A 12,059-nucleotide genomic window follows, 5' to 3' on the forward strand; every position below is an offset into this window, starting at 1 on the left:
AGGAGGAGCAGGAGACACCAGTGGGAAGACTGGGATTCCTCCAGGCAACAGCGCGCCACAAGCAGCCGAACCCGGGGCAGATCCTACAGGAGAAGCCAGAACTCCCAGAGAGCCTCCCAGGAAACGGCGCCCCGCAACCACTCCACGGGTCAGAGGCAGTGGAGGAGCTGGAATGATGACCAGAGACAAGCTCCAAGGTCCCAGCGGGGCATCCCGGGCTCCTCAGGGAGGAGCTGGCACCAGCGTGGGAGCTGGAGCCGTGCCGGGCGCAGGGGCACATAGCCCACCCTCCCAAAATGGGAATTGCCACACTCAGGCTCAGCCCAGGGTGTCCAGGCAGGCTTTGGTGTTCTCCCAGGATGGAGTCACCGGATCCTCCCAGGACATCCTGTTCCAGGGCTTGACTTGCTGCAAATAAACAAATGCCACTTGAGCCAGCACTCCCCTTTCTTCTTTTTTTGTGTTTTTGCCACCTCAGGAGCCTCCGCAGATATTTTGGAGCATCCCATGCCCTTGGGCTGCCCTCATGAGTTTCATCCTTTCCCTCTGTGAGCTCTCCCAGCATCCATGAAGTGCCTCTGTGGATCAAGGAAGGAGCTGAGGGGCTCTTCCCCTCTCTGTGCCCTCACAGCTTTTCCGTGGTGGAACCTGACTTGGATTTTGTCTTTGTTTTCCCTTCAGTTTTATCCAGGGCAGCTTTGCTGGGAGAAGTTGGTACCCCTTAGCATTTTTTCAGCAGAGCCACAGCTTGGTACAGGAAGATTTTCCCCCAAAACCCACGGTGTGGCTGATACAAATCAGTGCTGGAGGTGCCCAAGCCCAGCTCCAGGGCCAAAACTTGCCCTAAACTTCCCTCCCCGCTGTCATCCAGCCCCTGTCCCCAAATGCCAGCCTTTGGAATCACCCCACTAACCTGCAGTGTCCCACTGATCTCCAATCTGGGGTGTCAGCATAGCTGATCATCCCCCTAGATGCATACTCAGCGTGTGGGATGTGGATTTTGCCTATGGATACATTCTCTGCTGGAAGGAAGGAGCCTGGTCACACGGGATCCCTCTTGGACTGCAAGAAATAATTGGAAAGAAAGCCATAAAATTCAACAAATGCTGAAAAGCGGGAGCCTGGGCACACAGGAGGTGGGCAAGGAGGATCCACATCATGCTCTGGTAGAGCCACTCCTCTGCTTGATCAAGTTTATTTTTCTTCCACAGAAACCTGCTTTAAAGACACCTGGAATTCACTCATTTTCCCAAATATACTTGGAAGGTGGGCTCTTGCTACCTGGAAACCACACACAGCCTCAGGTGGGAGAAGCACTGCTCACACAGGAGGTGGCCACACACAGCACCAAAACCATCCCGGTAGTTTCCCCCTAGATTTAATTTTTTTCATTAAATACAAAACTTCTCCTCAGGTACAAGCTGATGTTTGTTTATCTCCTGGAAAACGGCTCTCTGAGCGTGGTTCCAGGCACCTGGAAATGCTGGATATGCCCACCTGAACATACACACACAAATATTTCACCAGGAGAACCCTGGAAAAAAATGCAGCATTCCGTGTGGATGGATGTTGGTGGCAGAGCCACTACTTTGGGGTAACGACAAGTAAGAAAATTCAGACCATTTCTGCTGAAGTAAAAAAACAAAACAAAACAAAAAAAAAGGGATCTGGGAAAAGTGCAAAGAGGCTGGAGGTCTGAGGGGAGTGCTGCCCTTGGAGGTCTCTGTCCCAGAGCTGCCCAGCCTGGATTCAGGAGGTCTTCACAAACACTGGCACCTCGGCCAGGCTGGCAGAGTAATTCCTGAGCGTGGTGCCACCATCAAACACTCGGGCAGTGTTGGTGTCCAGCCAGAGGTGCCCCTCTCCTGGCAGGTAGATATCCCTCCACGTTTGTCCCTTTTCTGTTATTGGAGCAACCAGGACCTGCAGGGAGAAGGAAAAGAAAGAAAAAAGAACTTCAGCAGAGGGAGGATTAGCCAGGATGTGCGTGTGGGGATGAGATGGTCATCAGGGAATCCTGGAATGGTTTTGGGGTGGGAAGAGACCTTAAAAAGCATCCAGTCCCACTGCCTGCCATGGGCAGGGACAGCTTCCACTAGCCCAGGGTGCTCCAAGCCCCATTCAACCTGGCCCTGGACAGTCCAGGATGGGGCAGCCACAGCTTCTGTGCCAGGGCCTCAGCACCCTCACTGGGAATTCATTCCTAATCCCATCTATCCCTGCCTTCTGTCAGTTCAGAAACATTAATGCAGTGCAGTGACATTCCCTTGACCGGGATTGGGATCATCCCTGCCTGCAGCTAACCTGAGAGGAGCATCCATGTTGTATTTTATATTCCATCCATTTTATATTTTTGAAAACCAGAAAAAAACCCATCAGAAATGTGTGTTCCTCGCAAAACCTCCTTCCCAGTGATAGAGCCAATGTAATCCCACCTTCAGGGAGCATTTTTGCCCCTTGTTTCAGGGGAAAAACAGTTCCCAAAAGCAGTTCCGAACTTTCTGAGACTCTTTATTCCTGCTAAATCATTTCACTTCCAAAGGTGATAGAGAGTTTTGGGGTCATAAATAAGAGTTTCACGAGGAAAGCCAAGCTTTTCCAAAAAGCAAAAACCCCCAAACCCACAAAACTCAGCTGCTTTGGCTTGCGTTTAAATCTGCTCAAATCCAAGTCCTGGTTTGTACTTGGGCAGCACTGGATTTCCGGGAATAATGCAGAATTCCCACCTCATCTCCAATGAGAAACTCATCCTCTATGGTGAATGCAACGGGATCCGTGGGGCTGAGCCACCAGGCAGGACGGAAGATGGGGTACCCCAAACTCTGCCACTCCTCGCTGTATTTTAGGAGCAGTGGCACGACAAAGTCCCGGTGCCTCTGGATGCACTGGCGGGTCAGATTCAGGACCTGCAGGTGGGGGGCAAATCCAGGAGGAGCCACACGTCCAGGAAATAGAAAAGCGGGGAAAAAAACCAAAAATAAATAATGAAAAAATTAAAAGTAAAACATGTGTTCCATTGGGAAGAGAAATTCCTGAATTGGAATGCCCTGATCAAGTTATGGTGCAAGTGGGGTTGATATTGGGTATTAATTAATTTAGATATAAATTAATATGGATATTTATTGGATTACTTGGATATATTGTATATATTTGGATATATATGTATATGATGTATTATTAATTGATTTGGATATAAATCCATTGGTAATACATTTAAATCCATTGATAATGGATTTAAATCCATTGGTAATTGTTATAAATCAGCTGGATTTAAATCTATCGATAGCAGATATGAACACATTGGATCTGAATAGATTTAAATCTGTTGTTAATGAATTTAAATCCATTGGATTTGAATTCATTTAAATACACTGAAAATAGTTGTGTGCCATATTTAAATCCGTTGGATTTAAATGGATTTAAATACATTGATAATTGATATGAATCTATTAGATTTAAATGTATTTCAGTTGATTTATATTGAACCTGAATCTATTAGATTTAAATGTATTTCAATTGATTTATATTGAACATGAATCCATTGGATATAAATGAATTTAAGTCTATTGATAATGAATATAAATCCATTGGATTTAAATAGATTGAAACCCGTTGATAATGGATATGAGTCAATTGGATTTAAGTGAATTTGGATCCATTTACGATGCATAAAAACCCATGGATTGAAATGCATTTACATCTGTTGATAATGGATATTAATTAATTGTATTTAAATGGATTTACGTCGGTTAATAAAGGACCTTAATCAATTTGATTTAAATTCCACTGATAATGCATATGAATCCACTGCATTGAAATATAACTCAATCCATTGATAACGAATACAAATCTATTGGATCTGATCCACTGGTACTTGAATCCATTGATAGTGGATTCATTCCCACTTCAGTGGAAAGCTGAGGACAGCAGCTGGCAGGAGATCCCTGCCAGGCCTTCCATGGCTTTTGGGGGCACTGGCCATGTCAGAATCCCGGTGTGGATGCGTACCCAGGCGTCACAGCAGAGCCAGGGCGGGGTCCCAAAGGCCATCACGGGCAGGAATGTCACAATCTGCAGCCACCTCACAAACAGCTCCGGGTCCCCTGGGAGGGGGGCTCCAGCCACGCTCCCTCCTGCAGGAACATGAGGCTGGAATGAAGGCCTGCCATGGCATGGAAAGGTTCTTGGGAAACCTCAGAGCTCCTTCCAGCGCCTAAAGCATCACCATTGCTCTGAAAACCTGGCTGAGCTTCCCTGGAAATGGCACAAACCCCCCAGCACTGAAGGCTCACCCAGCCATCCACAAATTCCTGTTTCCTCCAGAGGCTTTTCCCAGCTCTTGCAGCTCCCAGGCTGTTGGGAGACAACCTCCTGCCCAGCTCTCTCTGTGCAAGAGGATCTGCGCTCCCATCCATGCAAGCAAAGAGCTCCAGCACCTCTTTGGGAAGCAAACTCCCATGCTGGGATTGCTTGAGCCTCATGTTCTAAGGAAAACAAGCTAAAAATAGAGGCCAAATTGAAATATTGCTCTCAACCCCTATTTCAGGGCTGTTGTTTAGCTCAGCTCTCCATGTGTGACACTTCTGCACAGCCCCTGCACACTCAGAGCATGTTTTAACCACCAGCAACTCCATCAGCTCCAAGAAAAAGGGAAATGGATCCCCCTGGCCCTGATTAAAGGTTCTTTCTTGCCCTTTTATGACAATTTTATTTCAGGATTTCTGCAGACATTTTGCTTTGGAGCAGAGATACGGACTTGGAGCAGAGCTGCTGGGGTTTTAGGAACATCCATTCCCCAGCCAGGAGCCTGGGGATGCAGATCCTGCCTGTGCCAGGTGGGATTTAGCCCAAGTGGGCTGCGGTGGAACTCTGGGAAGGGCATCCCCAGAGACCCAGCTGCTGCTGGAGCTGCCTGGCAATATTTACAGCATATTCTTTTGGTTTTAACTCCTCACTTTTTTTTTCCCCTGGTAACATTCATCCCAATCAAGCCAGCACAACAGAAAACTGCGGAGCAAAACGCTCCAAGCCTTCCCATAGCCCGCCTAAGCCTATGCCTGGAAAAAAAGCTGCAAAATTCACTGCAGAGAAGCCAGAAGGAAAAAATGGAAAAACCAATCCTTACCTACTGCATCAGGGATGAAGAAGTTGTAGCCCAGGAGGCTGTAGTGCAGCACGGAGGGGATGAGCCCCTTCAGCCCAGCGTGGCTCCAGTCAGAGCGCAGGGGGCTCATCTGGACAAACAGCGGCAGGTGACTGGATCTGGAGAAACAGCACAAACCCTCCAAGGTGAGATTCCATGATGCCCAGCTGGCTTTGGGGTCACTGGGGCCAGATTATAGTCCCAGAATGGTTTGGGTGGGAAGAGACATTAAAGCCCATCCAGTGCCACCCCCTGCCGTGGGCAGGGACACCTTCCACTAGCCCAGCTTGCTCCAAGCCCCATCCAACCTGGCCTTGGACACTTCCAGGGATGGGGCAGCCACAGCTTCTCTGGGCACCCTCTGCCGGGGGGCGCACCATCCTCACATCCCATAAGGATCGTTGACTCCAACATGCTGCCCTAGCCAAGAAACATCTAGGAATACCAACAACGTATTCCAAGCACCAGTTCCACCATCCCCGGCAAGCTCTTGTGCCCCTCAGCTCCAGCGAGGCCTCTCCCCGGTGCCCACCTGCTCCCGGCGCTGATGACGGTGCCGTTGCCCAGCGTCGCCAGCGCCGCCGCCAGCGCCTCGGTGTATCCATCACCCTCCAGCTCTGCAGGAGCAGGGACATCCTGCTCCAGGAAGGAATTGCCCTCCACTCCCTCGAAGGCCACGTAGGTGGCCCCCAGTGCCTGCCGCAGGCGCCGGGCACGAGCCAGGAACCAGCCCAGCGCGGCCTCGCTGGTGACGTTCAGGCGGGCGCAGAGCTGCCCCTTCCAGGTGGTCAGCAGCGGGATCTGCGGAGGGGGAGGATGGAAATCCCTGTCAGACCCATAGAGTGTCCTGCTGATTCCAGGGTGCGAGGCTGGGGGATGCCGTGCTGCCCCCATCCCACGCTGCGCTGTCGTGGTGCAGCGCACCAAGGTGTAAATTCTCCCTCAACCCCCCAAAAATCCCTGAGCTGGTGGCAAAGGGATCATTAAAATGACCACCCAAAGTGGAGCTGGGGAATCTTCTCAACACTGGAAGAGGAAGTTTTAAAGTTGCTTCCGTAGGAGCGAGACGAGACGCTGCTTCCCCCAGCCCAGCTGTGTCCCAGCACAGTGGGATCGGGCTGTGTCCCTTGATAAAATAACAAACCTGAGGGGGTTTAGTCGGCTTTAATTTGGGTTTGGGGGCTGAGGGGGTCCCGTACCGAGCTGGCCCCGGGTCGGGGCTGGCGGCTGAGCCAGTATCCTGCGGCCTCGCCGCTGCTCAGGGAGCGCAGGAAGAGCGGGGAGGTGACGCCAGCGTACGGGGACAGCGTGATGGAGAGCTCCAGAGGTTCCACCAGCGCCGGGGCCTGCCTCTTCCCGCGCTCCGAGGGCACGAGGTCCTGCGGGCGGGAAGGGCAGGAATAAGGGGTTTGTGGGAGAGGAGCACCACGCTCCCCACGTGCCCGGAGGGCGGCAGGATGGCCGTACCGCGGCGGTGAGGACGGCGGTGCCGCGCTCCCCCAGGGCCACGACGCCCTCCTGAAGGCGATGCCGCTTCAGCCTCCTCACCAGCGACCTCAAGCCTCGCTTGATTTTGGCAGCAGAACCCTCCGGGCCGTGGTAGCGCCAGATCGGAGACCTGCAGGGTGGGAAATCCCTGGTGAGGTGCTTGGGAGAGCGAGCAGGACACTTGGAAGGGTTCCCACCGTCAGGGGAAGGAGCGCTCACCCCAGGAGCGCGGTGTCCGGCGGTGTCCGAGCTGCTCCCGCCGGAGCGCTGGCCGTGTGCCGGCGGGCGGCCGCCACGTCGCTGCTGACACACAGCTGGTAGTGCAGGGGCTCTGCTCGTCCCGCCGGCGTCTCCAGGCAGAACTGCCGGTGGCTCTCCAGAGACAGGAGCAGGGGCACGTCGGGAGCCACTGTCACCGTCACTCCTTTGGGGGAAGAGTGGGAAAACGGTGTCTCGGCAAGCACACGCTTGCTCCCGGTCCTGGGAGCCGCAGAGATGAGCGGGGCAGAGCCTGACCGGTGCCAAGGTTGATCTGGGTTGATCCCACCACAGATCCAGCTGTGCCAACCATCCCCACCCTGCTCCTGCTATTCCCTTGGAGAGTCCAAAATGCCTTTCAAGGGCTGGATTTCTCCCTATCCTGGCCTTTTTGCTCGGCATTCAGTGGTCTCAGCAGTGCAGGGCAGCTGCAGGTCGATTGGATTAATTTGGGGTAATAGCTGAAGTTTGGTGTTCTGCAGAATAATCCAAATACACCCCAAAAAATGACACCAGCAGCTGAACTGCCTGAATCCAGCATCCCACAGCGACATCAGGGAGCCACGAAGCTGCTCGAGTGGAGCTGGGGATGCAGCACTGGGCACAGATCCGGGCTTAAGAAGAAACCAGGCGCACCAAGAGCATGGGATGTCCCAGGAGTGACTTGGGCCACCCCATCCTCAGGCACTCAGCTTCAGTATCAGCTTTCCCACAGCGATGAGGTGGCGTGGGATCCATCCCACGTTCCCTGTTACTGCTACATTTGCAGGATATTTTATTCCCGGAGACACCTACGCTGCTCTTAAACCAGCCGCTTCAGAGGTGAGGAGAGGGGCAGAGAAGCACAGGGATGGAAGCTGTTGGACCCTGGCCAGGGAAGGAGGCGGTTACCTGTGGATCCCAGGAAGTACCTCTCCAGGACGGGCCCGAAGCCATCGGGGTTTGCGCTGAGGTCGCCGCTCACCAGGGGCTGCGCGGGGCTCTCGGCGCCGTTGAGGGGCCAGCGCTGGGCACGGATGCTCGGCCCTCCATACCAGGAGACATTGGCCATGGAAAAACAATCCTGCAGCCAGGAAAGCATCATCAAAGAGTGAGGAATACTCAAGGGGGAGCAGGAAAGCCAGACTTGGAGTAAACCGTGCCAGTGGAAGGTGTCCCTTTTAGAGCGTAAAATTATGGCTTCATTCAAAAACAAAAGCAAGACATGCTTCCCAAAGCCTGCCAGTTTTTTGCTGGAGGAGCACAAATAAAACCAAACTGCCACGACAATCACACTTCTGCAGCCCACCACAGTTATCAAACACCTCTGAGTCGCAGGGGAAAAGATGCTGCGAAGGTTTGAGCGAAGAGACTGTGCTGGTGTGAGTGGCTGTGGAGGAGGGGGAAATTCAAGGAAGCAGCTTTAAAATGCACTGAGGGCCCTTTCAGAAACCCAACTGAAAAAATCGATATATTTTGGTTTGTTGGTTTGGGATTTTTTTGGTTTAGTCAGGTTTTTTGGTTTGGTCAGGTTTTTTATTTGGTTGGTATTTTTCGTTCTGTGTTTTTTTCTCTGTTTTACTTTAAAACCACATCAAGCTCTCCAGCTGCCTTCCCCAGAGTTTCTGGAGTGAATCTGCAAGTGCAGCTGTCCCCACCTGAATCCTCACGGAGAGCTTTTAGCCCCATCTTGAGCCCTCACCCTGATGGCACCAGCATCCTGAGGGTGGCACACTCACACTCTCCCTCCCAAGGCACAGCTTCCCTCTTTCCCGAGGGCTGATGACAAGAATTTCCCTCAAGAGACTCAGTTTGGAGGTTGGGGCACTTCCCGTAGGCCTGACAGGGCCCTGGGATGGAGCACATCCCCATCCTTGACCCGCCTCCTGCCAGAAATCATCAGTTTTCACTTCAAAGCTCCTCAAACTTTCCCCTTTCTGCCAAATCGAGGGATCAGCAGGACTTAGCGTCCTCGTGACTTCCCAGGCAGGATGGGCTTCCCCGAAAGCCCAGAGATCTGGGGCCGTGAAGGGGGCCTGGGGTGGCAGAAGGGACCCAGAGACCCCCCCACTCAACCCACCCCATATTTATTCCCAATCCCAAGGCTTTGGAGCCTCCTGGAGTCCTGAGCTCGGGGGCGCAGAGAGGTTAAGTCTCTCCAAGGGGTGGGGAGAGGAGATGTAAATTATTAAAGTGGAAACCCTGGAGGCTCGGAATAGCTGTACCAGGTGTCAGCTGAACTCGTTACACCAGCTGGGAAAGAGGGAAAACAGTCTGTTCTGAACTCAGATTTCGCTGGATCATATTTTCCAATGGTTTGGGCTTTTTTTTAAAAAAGTGGGGGAAAGCCTGTTCTGTCTCACACCAATGTCAGTGGAGGAGACAGAGGGTTCGTGCTCAGGCAACACCTTCCTCCCACCCAGAACGGTGCCAGCAGGTGATTTGTGGCTGAAGGGGAGCAATCCTCCATCCCGGAGAATCCCGTCCCACTTCCCTGTCTGTTCTGAGGGCTCCCCCCAGCAGGACACCCTGCTCTGGCAGTGTGTCTCCTTCCCCTCCTAAGGCTCCTTCCCAGAGTCTGCTTTTATTTAACTGAGGGAGAAAGCAGGGAATGGCACCAAAAATGCTTGCAGCAGCGGACACGGATTATTCCCATCCCGCGGGAGCTGCCCATTGTGTCTGCGCTGGAAGAGACCTTCCCGAGGCTGTCGCCAGCATTGTCATCTCCAGTGGCTATTTACTCCGTCTCCATATAAACACAGCTCTCCCGACCGGGGTCACCAGCGTGGCACCGCCACAGGATTTTGGGGCTCGGCTTCAGAGCACGATGCTTCCAAGGAGTTTTCCCCACCCGGCTGCGCGAGGCAGGGAACCACGGCTACACTGCGACCCATAACCGAGCTGGGGGATGATGGTCAGGCCAGAGCCGCCCTTGTTGGGTCCCGGAGGGCTCGGAGCCGCACGGAGGGGTCCCCGTTACCTTCAGGGTCACGTCGGGGCGCAGCGGGCTCCAGCGCACGCCGTAGCACTCGGTTCCGGGGGCCGCCGGCGGCTCCAGGGAGAGCCGGAGCTCGGCGTCCTCCTCCCACGAATAGCAGAACTGGCCGCCGTCGTGCCAGCAGCGGTCCCGGGGCGGCGGGGGCTCGGTGGCTGGCACGCTGCCCACGGCGATGGCCAGCACGGGCCGGCCGGCCGGCAGCGCCCGCAGCAGCAGCGCCCCGCGGCCGCGCTCCCACAGCAGCCCCGCCGCACGGCCCCGCAGCACCCACTCCTCTGGGGACTGCTCCAGAGCCTGCCACGAGATGATGCCGATGGTCATGGCGAAGAAGACTGCCACGCCGAGGCAGCCCACGGCGCCTTTCCAGGGCTCCGTCATCTCCCTGAAGCCCAGGGTCCAGGTGGACTCCGGGATTTGGCCGGTGTGGCGGGAGAGGGGCATGGTGCGATCGCAGGGATGCGGCGGCTCCGCTGATCTCCTCTCCTGCAGCGGCACAGAAAAGAAAACCCTCTGGGGTAGCTCCAAAAGATCCTCTGGGATAGCTCCAAAAGATCCCCTGGGGCAGCTCCAAAAGATCCCCTGGGGCAGCCCCAAAAGCATGCACAAAAAACTAATGAATCCAATGTATATATAATGAAATTTCAAAAAAAACAGTTTGAAATAACCAAAACTGCGACTCTGTTCTCGCTGCGCTGATCCCGAGGTAAGGGGTGTCCCTTCCACAGCAAATCCCGCTGCTGGGCTCGGTGACGGTGGCTCAGCCCCCAAAGCCAGGGGCTCAGCCCCTTGGCACAGCCAGCAGCACCCAGTGACACCGAGGAGGAGGAGGAGGAGGAGGAGGAGGTGTCACGCGTGGCCCAGAGCCCGGGAGGAGATGGGGCCACGGACAATGGGAATCGGGGCTGTGCTCCAGCCTCCGCTGCTCCGTGGGGTTTGGCATCGCTTCCCTGCTCCTTTTGGAAGCAGCAGCAAATAGCCAGGGGTGCAGGAAAACATCCCAGAGTGGGTCGAGAAAGGAGGGGACGCAACATCCTCCTTCTGTCTCCTCTCTGTCTTCCCTGGAAAAGCGTTTGGATGATGCACAGAGCAAAGCCGTCCGTGGGCAGGGTGTGGGCACTGGCTGAGCCCAAGGGAACGGGCACTACTGTTCCTCCAGACGAGGGGTCACTGTGGGGACAGCTTCGTGGCGTGGCACTGGCTTGTCCCTGTATCTCAGGCCCCATCCCACTGCTGATGGCAGGCTGGGAACAGTGCCACCTCCCCTGGCACAGCACAGCCACCCCAACACCCTCCGTCACCCCCTTACCTAAAGGCAGGTTCGGAGATGCTGTCACAGCCCCCGAGGTGTCCTCGATGTTTTCCCCAGCGGTTTTCCCACCACGAGCAGGTTGTCCCTCCTCTTTCCCAGGGCAGTTTTCCCTCCTGGCCGTGTCTGAGACCCGTGGAGCTGAAGGAACTTGATCCAGACGAACCCGGGAGCGTTACTTAAGCCAAGCTCCCTCCCTCCCTCCCTCCCGCTCCCCTGCAGCCCGCACGTAGCCACAGGTGGCTGCATCCCCAGCAGGGACAGGATATTAAAAATATTCATTTTTAAAGGCTTTTTGTCTATAGAGGAATAATTTTGAAGCGTTTTTTTTTCTTTGTCAGCTTGCTGAGGTGGCTCTGGTTGAGTCTTTACTCCACACCTGTGGAGCCCTGGGAGTGCTGAGCCTCCTGGTTCTCCTGCTTTGGCTTTTGTTGCTGTTATTATCCAGTTTGGAGGGATTTTATCCCTGTTCCTGCTTCACATGAGCCACTGAACTCTCCCTTAGATTAACTCCAGGGCTGCAGCTAGGGTGCTGCCTGCAACCAAAACCACAGGGAAGCCACTTCCCAGGACACTTGCAATCCCCACCAGTGCAAAAACTCTGGAAATCTGAGATTTCCATTGACTTTTCCATGCTCCAGTCCCCATTCACAGTCATCTCAGCATACCTACAAGTGATCAGGGAATACCCAGATTTTCCAAGTGATATTGCAACCTGTTGGCTGCCCAGATATAAAAAACTTGGGATTTAAAAGTGTTTCCCCATCCTGCATCCAGGCAAAACCCCAGCAACCCCAAGGCCAAAGTTCTGCTCACCCCCAGACTTCAGCAGAGTCCCAGGACAGCCAAATCCACCAGGAAAACTCTCATCTGTGGCCCAGATAAGC

General features: G+C 54.0%; 1 protein-coding gene across 1 annotated transcript; it reads right to left on the reverse strand.

Moving 5' to 3' along the window:
* Window positions 1-1,179: 1,179 nt before the first annotated feature.
* LOC119701483 (SITS-binding protein-like) lies at window positions 1,180-11,299 on the reverse strand. The gene is made up of 11 exons (XM_038138225.1): window positions 11,173-11,299; window positions 9,849-10,349; window positions 7,781-7,952; window positions 6,851-7,055; window positions 6,611-6,761; window positions 6,343-6,522; window positions 5,676-5,944; window positions 5,126-5,262; window positions 4,009-4,133; window positions 2,727-2,906; window positions 1,180-1,923 (listed from the first exon to the last, which is right to left on the reverse strand). The coding sequence occupies exons 2-11, from the start codon at window positions 10,305-10,307 to the stop codon at window positions 1,750-1,752; spliced, it is 2,052 nt and encodes a 683-aa protein (XP_037994153.1). The 5' UTR covers window positions 10,308-10,349; window positions 11,173-11,299; the 3' UTR covers window positions 1,180-1,749.
* Window positions 11,300-12,059: the final 760 nt, after the last annotated feature.

The sequence above is a fragment of the Motacilla alba genome, chromosome 5, assembly GCF_015832195.1.
Source record: "Motacilla alba alba isolate MOTALB_02 chromosome 5, Motacilla_alba_V1.0_pri, whole genome shotgun sequence".
Classification (NCBI taxonomy): domain Eukaryota; kingdom Metazoa; phylum Chordata; class Aves; order Passeriformes; family Motacillidae; genus Motacilla; species Motacilla alba.